This window comes from Rosa rugosa, chromosome 6, assembly GCF_958449725.1.
Source record: "Rosa rugosa chromosome 6, drRosRugo1.1, whole genome shotgun sequence".
Taxonomy (NCBI): domain Eukaryota; kingdom Viridiplantae; phylum Streptophyta; class Magnoliopsida; order Rosales; family Rosaceae; genus Rosa; species Rosa rugosa.
In genome coordinates, this window is record NC_084825.1 from 25,552,094 (window position 1) to 25,566,585 (window position 14,492).

The 14,492-nt window shown below is 35.7% G+C and overlaps 2 protein-coding genes across 2 annotated transcripts; one reads left to right on the plus strand and one right to left on the minus strand.

The window, feature by feature from the left end:
- Positions 1-1,469: 1,469 nt before the first annotated feature.
- Positions 1,470-3,083, plus strand: LOC133717843 (E3 ubiquitin-protein ligase PUB23-like). Its single transcript, XM_062144590.1, has one exon. The coding sequence runs from the start codon at positions 1,550-1,552 to the stop codon at positions 2,864-2,866; it is 1,317 nt and encodes a 438-aa protein (XP_062000574.1). The 5' UTR covers positions 1,470-1,549; the 3' UTR covers positions 2,867-3,083.
- A 1,996-nt stretch (positions 3,084-5,079) lies between these two features.
- On the minus strand, positions 5,080-13,697 carry LOC133715943 (3-hydroxyisobutyryl-CoA hydrolase 1-like). Its single transcript, XM_062142645.1, has 15 exons — positions 13,552-13,697; positions 13,209-13,351; positions 12,750-12,833; positions 11,211-11,279; positions 9,824-9,887; positions 9,474-9,553; positions 9,297-9,380; positions 9,005-9,089; positions 8,534-8,619; positions 7,728-7,849; positions 7,191-7,251; positions 6,910-7,008; positions 5,944-6,045; positions 5,814-5,855; positions 5,080-5,537 (listed from the first exon to the last, which is right to left on the minus strand). Exons 2-15 carry the CDS (start codon positions 13,251-13,253, stop codon positions 5,400-5,402), a joined length of 1,161 nt encoding a protein of 386 aa, XP_061998629.1. The 5' UTR covers positions 13,254-13,351; positions 13,552-13,697; the 3' UTR covers positions 5,080-5,399.
- Between the last annotated feature and the right edge of the window lie 795 nt (positions 13,698-14,492).

A 14,492-nucleotide genomic window follows, 5' to 3' on the forward strand; every position in this document is an offset into this window, starting at 1 on the left:
ATGAGTAGTAGAGGGTCAGCAAGGCACCTCAACAGTAGCTGTTTGAATATAAACTAATAACGATCTAATTGGGAAGAACATGTTGTGCCTCGCAGTCCTCGCCGTGTTTTTTGTAACTATGAATTCAAATATATTCATATTTAGTTCCCACAATAAATATTCATGCATAGTTTTTGAAATTGCCATTTGAAAGCCTATGAAATGACAAAAAGATTGCAAGATAGCCATGCATGTCTTACGCGGCTGAGATGTGATATAATCTAATTGCATTAGTGCTCAACACCATCACAAAGTCAACTCATTACTCATCCAAACGATCAGCTAATTTGTTGTTTTTTTTTTTTTAAAAAAAAAAAATCTTATCTTCATATTTAGCCTAGGTATTCAAAGTCTGCCCTGCAATTGATAATTTTTTATCATTCTCCCCATATGTTACGTATAGAAAGAGAATCTCATATATTATATATTCAAAACATAAACGAACGAATAATATATTACGTTAAAACATACGTGTCGTGAAAATGAGTTATAAGTTCAAATGTGTTAATTATATATTCTAATCCATCATTGAATAAGTAGACGAAAAAGGATAACGAAACCTCAATGAGTCAGTCTATCAAGCAACGGTAACAATTTAAGTAGCATGAAACAAGATAGAAGTAAGTTACAGCAATTTTGTTCTACATTAATTCAAACCCATGAAGCGAATGAACAAAAATGGATAATAGATAAATTCCTATTACCTAATGAATTATAATGCTGACACAACCATTGAAATAATAATTACATTATTCAACTACCAAGAATGAGATCTTGCCAAAAAAAACCTACCAAGAATGAGCCAATTTTATGCTATCTTTGAATTTTCTCATGCTGTCAATGGATTGGCTCCTTAGTACATAGCTTCTGACCTAAAAAAAGTTTTCTGCAACCAGTACACTCATCAAATCTCTTAACGCCATATCTGTGAAGCACCAAATTCTTGTGACTTGGTTCAATTACAAAGGACAAAAAGGAACTAACCAACTCACCCATTCTGCGGTCAATATATATATACTTGGTATAAAATAATATGGTAATTAACAAATTATTTATTTCCCTGTATGCAAAAAGACAGAAAAGGTTTCCTTTTGTTTTAATTTCAGTGATTCCTAAAGAGAAAGATTCATGTATCAGTAACTCATTCCCATGCTGTTACTTACCAGGAAATTAACTGTTCTTCCAGCCCTGCATATTTCATAATTATTAAAGTTTTGGATATAAATGCAAAAGGACACAGACATTTGGGGTCAAAGGGAAATACACCTCAACTATAGTAGACTACGGCAGCCACTAGCAAGAGCCTTGGACTTTAAAATATGAAATAAAAAGTAAAATTAAAACAAAGAAAGGTTTCTGGGGTTTCTTGTTGATTTCATGTTTAACAGCTATACCAGATTGCATCCATATTATTTGACTTTGATTTTTTCCTTTTTTTGGACTTTCCACACCCTCCTGCCTCTTTCTTTTTTTGAAATTGCTTTGATGGTATAAAGTCTTGGACATCTTGATGGTTAACTGCACAATCAACTCCTCACCCAACTCACCATCCATTCACTTTCTCAGTTTCAAATCCATGGCAATGGATTTTCCTCCATACCATTTCAGATGCCCCATTTCCATGGATCTCATGAAGGACCCTGTTACCATCTCCACCGGCGTCACTTACGAACGTGTCAACATCGAGAAATGGTTCTTCACATACAAGAAGAAAACATGCCCGGCCACAATGCAAAGAATCTCAAATTTCGACACCATACCAAATCACACCCTCAAGAGGCTCATTCTTGCATGGCAAAACCAAGGGGACTCGAAATCATCTTCATCTTCGTCATGTGAGTTATTGAATTCGCATTCGGATAAACATGAGGAGATTAAAGCACTTCTCAGCACAATCATGTCGTCCCCATTCAAGGTCAGTTCCTTAAAGAAACTTCGTTCCATTATTGACATGGGTGAAGAGACGAGAAATGACTTCATTAGTTCTAATGGAGTGGAAGTTCTTGTTCAAATACTTGATCAAATCCTCACAGAGAACTCGGATTTCGTAACATTTCGGGCTTGCGAGGAGGCTCTTTGTATTCTTCACCAACTTCCCATCTCGGAAGAAGAAGGTAACACTTTTAAGTTGTTGTCAAAACAAGATTCCACCAGATCAATGGCAATCATGCTTCAGCGCGGGAGCGCTGAAGCACGCCTTCACACCATTACCATATTCAAGAAGATGGCAAAAACCAATTACGACTGGAACTTTGTGATACAAGATCAAGGTATAGATTTCTTCAAATCCTTGTTGGAGCTTGTTTCGGACGAAATATGTAGCAAAGCAAGCTCATGTGCCTTGGAAGTTCTGATAGAAATTTTGAGAGCATCAAAGAAAAACAAGCTGAGGGCAATTGAAGCAGGTGCTGTTTGTGTCCTAATAGAGCTATTGCCAGAGTCCAGCAGATCCAGATGTGAGAAAATGTTGCAAGTGATCAAGTTTCTGTGTGAATGTGCTGAGGGGAGGCAGGCCTTGGTGGAACATGGTATGGGCATTGTAGCGATTTCGAAGAAGATGATGCACGTTTCCAATGTTGCCACCAAGATTGGGGTGAAGATCATGTGGTTGGTTTGTAATTTTCACCCGACGGCGAAGGTATTGGAGGAAATGTTGATCTATGGATCGGTGAAGAAGCTTCTTGCACTGTTGCATATGGATGGCAGGTCTTCGACGAAGGATAAGGTTGTGAAGATCTTCAAGATGCATGGAAATTCATGGAAACGGTACCCTTGCTACCCTTCTGATTTGAAGGGCTACTTGGGATGTGTGAATGAACATTGCTAAGTAAAGTTTTTTTTTTTTTTTTTTTTTTTTCAATTGTACTAAATTTTCAAATACAGCAAGCAGTAGACAATTTTCTGGACAAGTTTGAACTGGTAACTGGTGTTGGAAACATTCCACCATTTCTGATGATTTAAATATGTTTTGATTGTGTTGATCACATGTAAGCATGTGCTTCTAGATTTGCTTCCAAACTTATTTTACCAAGCAAATTTCTAGATTGGCGTATTAGACCCTTATATATTCTAACTTTTCATTTTAGATTTTTTCCTCTACTCTCTGTGTAGTGTTCAGTATTTGCTCATCTAGGGCTAGTTCTTCATGTATGTATTCTTCAAAGCGACGGTTAATTAGATGGCTACTGAACGCTCTTTTACAGTGTTTACTGGTCATTTTTGAACTCTACAAAAATAACTTACTTTGAAATGCGAAATAAGAAACCGAACCGTGAAGTAGTTGGTGTTGTAAGTTGTATGTAATTGATCCATGGTCTGAAGTAGCAAGTATTAAAGTGATTGGTTACGTACATGAGTGAGATCTTAATTATCCGGTGGAGGGCAGTTTTTTAGGTTTGTTCACTTTGGCGGTGAAATCATACTAGACATGCTCTTAAACCGTCAAGTTAGAAGAGTTGCCTTCTAAACAATCTTATTCACCTACTCAGTGAATTATCTGCTTAATTGTGTTCAACTGTCGTTGGATTTAAATTATAGGGTGGACGGAGAATAATAAAGTAGTTGGAATTTACTTATTTTCTTTGCTATTATCCACCGTTTAATCTAAATCTGAGCATAGTAGAACACAACTAAATATCAATTCATCGAGTATATGAACAGGACTCGTAGAGCAAATAAGGGTGGGTAACAAACTACAAAGTAGCCAACTACCAAATCACGTACATTTTATTAATGAAGAGGGTGATTCAGTTTTTTCATTTGCATGTATGTATGGCATTATGGGTTTTATCGTGAATTTTGAAATTCACGTACAAGAAAGGGCATCTCGATCTCCTACTTTTTCAATGATCGTTTATGGTGGTTTATGGTTTATGGTTCAGAAGATAGTGGAGCTAGCTAGCATGCATATCTGTTCTCTATTTGTATATTTCAAAGTTTTGTTTGACGTACTTATTACTATATGTGAATGCTATAATTTAGTTGAACTCTTGCAGGTCTGACCAGATCGATAAACTACCAGCTTGATTATGAGTTTTATTTGTTCGGTCTCACCTCACCTTTTTCAGAGTAGATCAACTATACAAGGGTTTTCTTTTCTTTCTTTCTTTCTGAAGATGAACTATATAGATTGCATTTGTAATACGATAAATGTAGATTTTTTTTAGGGGAAGTTAAACTCATACAGATGCATGAGTGCACGTTTTTTTAATTTTAGCATTGCTGTTCTTCGTGGTGGTACACTTCCATCGATAAAATTAGTCAATACTCAATAGTTATTGAAATTATTTATAACCTAGCTTTTTCTGTCTTTTCTTGTATGTTAAGAGAAATCAGTCAATATGTAGAAGAAGTTTCTATTTGAACTGGCCATCCAATATAAGCAGCAGCTGCGCCTGCGCTGTAGTATTAAATAGACAGAGCAATGAACTCCTTTGCACAAATGCTCTTCTCGATCGACAGAAGTTGTTAGTTGTTCTCCAGAAGAAACCCGTCCACATTAATCGGGGGCAAGTATTGAAATATTCATGTATTGAAACCGTCACAGACCAATTCGTTATTGGTCTAATCGTAGTCCAATCTCTCCACAACGTTAAATGAGGTGTCACGTTCGATTTCTCTCCACAACGTTGACAAAGACATCAAAATTTATTAGCCATCGGTCTAATTGCAATTCTCTCCACAATGTCGAATGAAGTTTCAAGTTCGAAACCCTTTCTTCCAGCATTTATAAACGTCGCATATAGAAGTCTTCCATCAGGTCCAACACATGCAATGTGGAATAAGATGACCGCAATCACATCCAGACCTTCCCATATTCCATAACTGGCCAACAATAAACCATTCCCTCAGCGTGTAATCACTGGCACAAATAATCCCAAGCAAACACCAGCCTTGACAAATCCGTGGGTCAACATGTTGAACTTTCGTCACCTTACTCCTCTTCCAAATTCCAAACACAATATTTTATAACAAAATATAAATTTCAACTATAGTTCTCTGTCAATCACTCTACCAGTAAGTACCAAGTCCCCATGCTCCTTTATCTGGAAAACTCTAGGATAAAGCTTTTGTATTTATACAGGACATGAGAACATGAAGATCATCAACAGTGATACAGTATGCGAGTGTGCATTTATATGCTTAGAATTCAACTGAACCGCGAATTTATTTCACCTAGACTAGCAGCCATGAGACAGAAAATATAATGTTGCCGATACAAGAACCATCTAGTACATTGCTGAATACATGATATTGGTGTTTAGTAACATGAATTAAAGTGGTGTTTGTATACATGCCTGCTGACGCCAGAACAGAAACTAAATAGGCTGCAAGTTATAATGGTCGAGTGTGCCAAATACTCAAAGCTTTGCAATGGCAGTTACGGGCAAGTTGAATCTTGCAGGGAGCTTTAACTCTTCCCATTCTTCATCATCCAAGTTAGAGAAGTACTGCTCAACCATATGATCATTGATGAGCTCCAATTTAGAAGGCTCCCACTAATTGAAAGACCAAAGAGGAGGAATCCAAACACAAATTAATGTCCAGGTTGTAGAATATATATATAACAAATATATATTTCAAAGATAGATGTATGTATACATGCACACACACAAATACTAAGGATGTTATTCTCCTACTAAGACAATCTGGTAATGTGTAGGGTATCGTGCACCCACACTCACACATGTATCTCCGTGTATATATATATATTTCACTAAGGGATCCATAAATTGTGCAATTTAAGGGATTGCATGTGGGCAAGTCATTCCTACCTTTGGGTTCCTATCCTTGTCCAACAATATAGCTCTGCAACCCTGCAATTAGAAGCAAGGTTCAAGTCATACAAAGAAATATAATAATTCAGGAAAAGAAAACAAAAAAATATATGTCAGTAAGCTGAACCTCTCTGAAATCCTTGCTGACTTCTCCTCGCAAAACATGAGAAACCATTCTATATTCACGAACAAGGCATTGACCAACTCCCTGAAGCCTTCCTTCTCTAATCTAAAATTGCATTAAAACTATTAATGTCAAGCCAAAAATTTGGCAAGATTCATGAAAGCTTCTTAATAGTTGTCCTCAACAATTAGTATATAATGGTGTTATCATGATTTAAGTTGTTGGCTACTTGCTCATTATAAGTTTTTGGTGCTCATATGGCTGTCTAACATGGTATTAAAGCTTTGGTTGCAAGAGATCCTAGTCCAAAACCTCCAATACCCATTCCCCACTTCTCTATTGGTTTGCAAGGTGAGTGGTCATGCTTTTAGGGTCTAGTGGTCATCTAACCAATGGAAGTTAAAACTACTATTAGTAGGAAGCATTTTATGGAATGAGGTAACTCATTTCCTGCACAAAAAGACTAGATAGATATACCTAATTTTTTATATAAACTATTTTTCCCTAAAGTGTTTCATATGTTAATGTAGACCCTTAAAGAGATTAAACCAGAGTGGATCCCCAATATAGACATACACGGTTGACCGATTAATTTGCATTCTGGTTTGAAATATGATCACTTTGTACAAAAAATTGGCCATCAACAGTTCTACAATCAGAAGATGAGTCATGAATTACTTTCTTTATACAATTACTACAATTCCATGCAGTACTCACATATTTTCAGAATGAATTTATGCAACCCAGTACCAGATGCCTTGTGCTTAGTATGCAAGAAAATCAAAACAAAAACATCCCCTTTCTTTAGCGGAAGATGTCATAGCAGTAGAGATTGTCTTTTAGGCTACCAATAAACTTTTGAAATTTTAGGAATTGCAGTTGTGTCATAAATGCTTTAAACACAAACTAATTATATCATTTTGATAGTGAACAAATCAAGCGTAAACATAAAGCTTGCTTGAAACATACTGATCTCAAAGAAATCTTCAAACTCATTGGTGATGCCTTTTTTAGAGATTGAATTGTTGTCGATAACCAATCATTTGCCCTCTTTGCAGCCTCCTCCTCCTTAATAGCAAGCAAGGCATCGTCAAAGCAGATTGTCAACATTTTATCTATGACCAAGTAGAAAACACTAGAAAGAAAACTACTCAAGCAGAAAGACAAAGAAGTGACAAAGTTACAAAAGATACAGAACCACAGAATATCAAACTAATATTTTCAGTATTTTAAATTAAACATCTACTTACGAGGGCAGATAAAATTTCTTCCACTGTTCTTCTAGAAAAGCACTTGTCAATAACATCCATCCTGTACCAAGATTTGAAGAATTAACAAGAACAAGTAGATTCACAACTTCTTAAGAGTAAATAGTCATTTCATCATAAAACAATGGACCTGACTGAACTAAAAGACTCCTTTCATGAATATGCAATGGATTTATTAAACTTGAAACAGTAGCACTTAGAAGTAGTTACTCTCCTTAATGTACACGACAAACTATCAATTTTAGGATACGTAGAAATATGCTTCAAATATTAATGTTAAGCATACTGTGGTTTTTAGAAACAAAGCAAGTGTCCAAGGTTTGTGTGCTTTGCTACAGCTGTAAAAATGGCTATATAAACGTGTGTGTTCCATTGGCAATTATACTGTATCCAAAATAGAAGTTGTGCAGAACAGCAACTTTAATAAGATAAAAGTTTTGAGCCACCAGTGCAATTGAAATACAGTACAACGAGTACAGAAACAAACCCCAAAAGAAGTGATCGAAAAGAAAAACTAACCGGTAATAAGCACTTTTCTCTTTTAGAGCTGGATGCTGCGAGTATTGATCCAAAATAGCTTGAATTGTTGCGAACTCACTTGAATCAACTTTGCATAGATCTGCTTCAAGAGAGGACAGCCTCTGTTGATCAATCAAACACAAAAGAATTACTCAAAACAACTAAGTAGCTTCAGATATCTGATGGGAAATCAATCACTTATTCAGATATTTAAATGAAAGTTCAACACGAAATTAATATATAAATGATTATCAGGTTATTGTGAGTTAAATTATAGGACTAAAATCTTGCATGAAAAAGAGATATAAGGCAGATATATTAGGATACTATTTATGAATGTAGCTTAACATTCATCTACTTTTGAACCTCATAGGACCTCCTACATGTGGAATTGTACACGGACATTATCTGCATTTTGTACATCAGCGGGTGTTGACATTATCAATGAAATAGAGTATAAGTTGTTTTTTTTATGATTATCTGTCCATATATTCTAAATCTAACTGCCTATGTATATTCTAAACCTTGAAGTATCACATATTGATATAAAATTAAAGCAAGCATAAGAAAATATTCACTAAAGACTTCTTAGTGAAAAAAGCCATGTTTTGACTCATATTGCAATTCTGCAACAACATTAGCATACAAAAAGCTACAGAATGATATGCACAAGTCTCACAAGGAAGCAAAATCCCTGCTTATACTTGTTACAATACAAAGTAGTCAACCAGCATTAGTCCTTAACCAACTAGTTATCTTGCATTATTGGTATAGATAAAACCCAATAATAATAGTTGGTGGCATACCGTTGAGGGAACAAAGTGAGTTGCAAGACCACAAGCAAGCATTTCAGCACCATCCAATCTGGCACCTGTAAGACCAACATATTCTCCTGCAATGTATTGCAAAGGGGAATGAATAGGATACCACAGCAACTACCACAAATAACACAGATGCTGCGTTATTTAGTCGCCAAATTTGGAGTCTAAAATGAGAAACTAAGCAGTAGTAATTGGTAGTAACTTTGTGTCAAATGACTGCATTTGATAATCAATTATCTTACTAGAAATAGGTAAGAGAAAGAAGAATGTACAGAGTAGATAAGGAATCCACTAAAGTCAGAAATTTACAAAGGAAAAACCAAGCAACCCAAGAAAAACAACATCTACCAACCAGAAACTGTAAGAAACTAAACAACAGCAGCTCTCCAATCTAAACCAAGAAAGTGATTTCTTTGAGAGCACAAGTATGTAAACCATAGCTATAACAAGCATTACCAAAGAATCCAGGAAGCCTGGACAAATAATAAGAGGCACCTACATCTGGAAAAAGTCCCAGAGCTGTTTCTGGCATTGCGAAAACCTGCAAAACCGTAATAAGAAATACAAGGGATTAGAGCCAGCAACTAGAAAGACAGAATGACTCGGCCTTCTAGTTGCCTTTATAAAATATGGTAAACAATCTAAATATATTTCTAGGTGTAAATCCTGAATTGCATCCCACAATAGCACTGAAGAATAAGCAGTAAAACTTCGTAATTTCAAATAGGAGGTTAAGCAATAAACCTACCGAATTCTCAGTTGCAACACGGAATCTACCATGGATGGAAGCACCAGCCCCACCTCCCATGACAATTCCATTCAGAATTGAAACCTTCAATGAAAATTCAGGCCAGCAGTAAGAATAACTTTGATACCAAAGGTCATAGTAAAATTGATTAAAACTATACTAAGTGAACTAGATCACCTGTGGTTTACTGTATGTTGCCATTAAGTAGTTTAAGGTAAACTCCTTTCGAAAAAAATTTGCACCTAATCTCCAATTTCCTATGTAACACAAATCGGCAACTCACTAGTATCAGATAAACAAGCACTCAACACTTTCATATGACTCAGCAGCTTCCCAATGAAAGGGTTAGCTAACATAACCTGTAAAAACAGAAGAGGGAAAAAAAAAAAAAAAGAGTTGAAAACTTGACACTTGCACCCCAACTGAGGTAGCTTATTAGTTTTTGTTAAGACTGAGTAAATTACAAATGTATATGCAATTTATTTTTTTGTAAGAAAGAAAAACCAGAGATAATAAAGAATTCCTGCCTTCATTAATATCACGAACCACAGCCGCTACATCACCACCAGCACAAAATGCTCTTCCTTTCCCCTAGAAACATAAAAACAGATGGCATACATGATTATGCACATTCAATTATTATTTCATTTAAAACATATAGTTGATGAAAACACAACATCTGCATCTTCCAGAATATATTATATGCCAAACTAAAACATGGTTTAGTGCAATTAAAAACTTCGTGCCATTCTGGCACTGCCACTGTGTACAGAGACTTGAAACGTTGTGCCTTATGATATCACAAAGTAGCTTAAATCTGTAGTCACGACTCTGGAATGACCCACAACAACCCAATTGACATTAGTGGATACAGTTTCCGAGCTCCATCTCGGGAGGTGCACAGAGACTTCAGGAACAAGTATTTGTAAGTCACCAACCTCACCAAGGGAACAAGTTGCAACTTTCCAGAAATAAATTGCTTTAAGTTCTGATGACCCAACCTTGAACTTTGAAGTCAAGTTTAGTCATTTTAACTCAACCCAGACAAGGGCCTGCATATGGTAATACTGTTGGATATCTCTTTCAGTGAAGATTGGAGTACATGACAGAGAATTGTTCCGTTGAGTTGAAAAAATGATAGGGTTGTAATAGTGGTTTGGTATTGCAAAAGTTCATGTTCAGCGGTAATCTAGTGAAGATTTGAAACTAAGAAAAAATGATCTTTTATATTTTATTTTTTTTAAAGGAAAAAACACAGAGAGAGAGAGAGGGAACAACAACAGGAGTGGATAAGTATCCAAGGGCTAAAGCTGAGAATGAAACACAAAGACTAGCAACCAGAAAACACAAGAAGTCATTTTATAGAAGCCTTACTTCACAACAGCTAACAGATTTGTCATAATAGAAGAGATGGAATAGTCCCTAAAAACCACAGTAACCAAAGCCGACAAATAAAAAAAGGATGGGCTTTCTCCTGTGCTCAATCTTTCACCTCCTGTTCAATTTCTCTGGGGGCTGCAAATCGTATAAAATGTGCTTTCCCATTATTCTTATATTACCTTTGTTTTGGATCATGCCCACTAGACTCTTAACTTAGCTGATCTTACATTTTTGAAGTGGGTTACCGATATCAAATCAAGGACTTGAATATTCATCTACTAACACAAAACATATAAGAAGCTTGAAATGCAAGTAACAGTAAATCTGGGCACAAAACACAGATCTTTCAGAAAGAATAATAAAAGCCATCAAATACCCCAACGAAAGATTAACTAATTATTTCTAGTATTTCAGAATAGAAATGATTTTTAACAAACTTTTTTGTTTCTCTTTCATACAGTTTATTTTAATCTGAACTTCTGAACCGAAGCAGTTTAAAATTATAAATGAAACTAGCAAATGGAAGTAGAGTACCTTGAGAATCACCAACTTGACATTAGCATCCTCCTCATATGCAAGGAAAAGTTCCAACAGTCGAGAAATCTACATGACAAAGAAAAGAAACAACGAAGAAAAAGCAACTAAATTATTGTCTCCAACCAAATAACCCAATATTCCAGCACAGCACTACCAAGCACCAAAATCTTTTCCTTCCTTGAAAAAAGCAAATTGGCCTAATCATCTAAAATTATGCGAAACAAAAAAGAAAATATGATACAAAATAAAAGACTCAGGATAAATCATGCTTCAACAAATATCATTTCATCTCAACATTATTTCTATCTGGAATCATCAAGATTCATTTTTCTTATGTGAGTAGACAATTTAACCTGAAAGTCTGAAACACAATGAGTAAAATCTTAACAAATTAGAAACTCTTCAACAGCACATAACAGGTGGGCAGATAAGCCCTACTGATGAAGCGACGGAATGTATTCACTTGATCCTCAAAAGTCCAACTGTTCTGTAAACATTTTTTGAAGTGGGAAGATAAACCCTACTGATAAAGTGATGGAACGTATTCACTGGATCCTCAAAAGTTTAACTGTTCTGTAAACATTACATTATTGGAGTGTGATAACCTACTAACAACTGGTGAAAGTAAACTCAAATATGCCTTCAACGGCACATGTTTTCTGTAAAATCACTTAAATTGTTAAGTTGAAGGAGCAGATTTCCCTTTCTTCCTCACTTCACATGGTGCACATCTAACCCTATACTCGCTACCAAAACTTATCTAATTTACACAGACCACTGCAAATAAAGGTCATTGAAATTGATGATATATGTTTCTTATATTCCAGAAATCCCCCAAAACCAGCATTGCTGAAGGGAATTGAAGGTGGGACTCCTGCTGAACCCTACGATCCATAGGAGGCAGGAAACATTAGTGAATAGCTTCATTAGGTACCCCAAACCAGATGGGAGCAAATGGGCCTGAGAATTCAGATAAACACCTCTTTGGTGTTGATAATCATTAATCTTCAAAAACAATTTGATGCATCCCCATCTGTTGTTATTTATGCGACCAGAAGGTATAAACTGTTTATTCATATGGTGATATCTTGGCCATCTGAGTAGACCGCTTGGTCTCTTTAAACTTAAGCAGGTCACAGTGTTGGGTGTATGTTTTGGACAAAATGGAAAAAAAAAAAGGAATAGGAGAACATTTCGAGAAGGAGAAAGAAGCAAAAGTTACATACATGGGACTATTTTCTGTTGGTTGTGGCTTTTGAAGAATTCCATATACTCCTTTGTAAACTTCAACCCAAAACTTGCTTATTATCCTAAATCCCAATAAAGTGTATGCTCATATCTTTTAAATGACTAATGTCCTTTTATGTTTTTATAAGATAATAGATACAGTTCAAGAAGCCAAGTATAAAAGAACACACTATAAAAACTATGACGACGGACACAAGAAGAACCAAAGCAACGACATTGTAATTTCATAACCCAGAGACTGATTCAAGAAAGCACAGTTGTAAAGTAACGGGTGTCACTGGGCAATACCATTTCAAAGTTAAGGGCATTCAGTTGCCGAGGCCTGTTCAATGTCAACGTCCTCGCAAAGAAATCCTCTCGTACCAAAACCACCTATCAGAAAACAAAGAACAAACTACAAGCTTCAGAAACCAAACACAATAGTTCAATACACCACAGTTGGCAAATTGCTAAATTACTCGGTAACCATTGGAAGCAAAAAGTACCTCACAAAATCTAACCTACTCTAGCCGAATTAAGTTATCAAAACGTGGAAATTCAATGATTAAAAGCAGTAAAACACCAAATTAGCTTCTTCTTCTTTTTTCGTTGGTGAAATGAAATTCCCACTCTCTGAAAAACCAAACGGATCATAATAATAATAATAATAGGGATTGAGTTACAACAGAAGCTTCATATCATACACTAATTGACAACAGTACACATATGTAGTCGAAATTCTACGCAAATTCAGAAAAACTGTTATACCGAATCGTCGTCGTCGTCGCGTCGGGTTGAGTTGAGAGAAGCCATGGCTGCTCTGGAATGCACCCGAAATCGATTGTATTGAATTGGTGAAAGGAAATAGCACGCAGAGTTTTGGAGAAGCTGGAATGAATTACCGTCGACGCTTCACTCTGCTACTCATATATATATACCTTTGGAAGAAGGATCCTCTGTGTTCCTTCGTATCACCTCTCTATGCGTCCCCTACCCGAGTATTTGACATGTGTACTTTCTTTATCAGCAACATTTGCATTTTGCACACACACCCAAAAAAAAAAAAAAAAAATTGGAAACATAATTTAGCCACTTACAATAATCACCAATTTTCACTTTCATTTTATTGTTAAAAACTTGTGATAATACATTTTCTGAAATGTTATTAACGCTATTGATACCAAATTCTATGAATATCGAAAAGCAATCCAAATAGCTTTGCTTGAGAATTGACATTTCATTTAATTAGAGATAGATTATATTCTATTAGTTTATAATTTTTATAATCTTGTGGGGTCATTCTTATCAGACATGTCGTATGTGGTTTCGACTTTCTCATGTCTTTCAAAGGTAATGTTGTAACGGACCTTTTAGCCAATTTTGGCACCTCCCATTTGGGGGTGCATTGGTTGTCTAAAGTATGTGCTTTCTTAGCTTTATCTTGTGATCAAGATATTTTTGCTATTCCTAAATTCTGCTTTTCTTATTATGTAATTTGACTATGTTTAGTCTAATTATTTTTTGTTATGAGTATGATATTGACTTAGAGTGTGTTTGGATGAGGGAAAAAATGATGGAATTTAATTGGAAGTGAGGATTTCATAATTCCTAAAAACGAAGGAATTCGTTATTTAAATTCCTCACTTCAATTTCCACCAAAATAGGTGTCATTTACGAATTCCTTTGCAGTATTCAATTTTTATTTCCAAAACAAGACTTTTTTCTATTTTATCTTTTTATTTATTTTAAACTTTCTTAATTTATTACATATTTCAAATCCTAAATAGATGCAACCAAACAATAGAAATTGCAATTAATGGAATTTTAGATTGATGGAGTGAAAGATTCCATCATTTATAAATTTCTACGGATTTTATAATTTTCTCATCCAAATGCACCATTAAGTGTATTTGTTAGTAACAACAAAAAAAACCCTAACCTCTCTCCTCGAGGGAACCCAAAAGACCGGTCCTCGGATCTGCGAAGTCATCCTCGTCCGGCGGCGCCCGGACGCGCAGGCTGGCCCTTGGGCCTCGCCGTCGTCATGAGTCG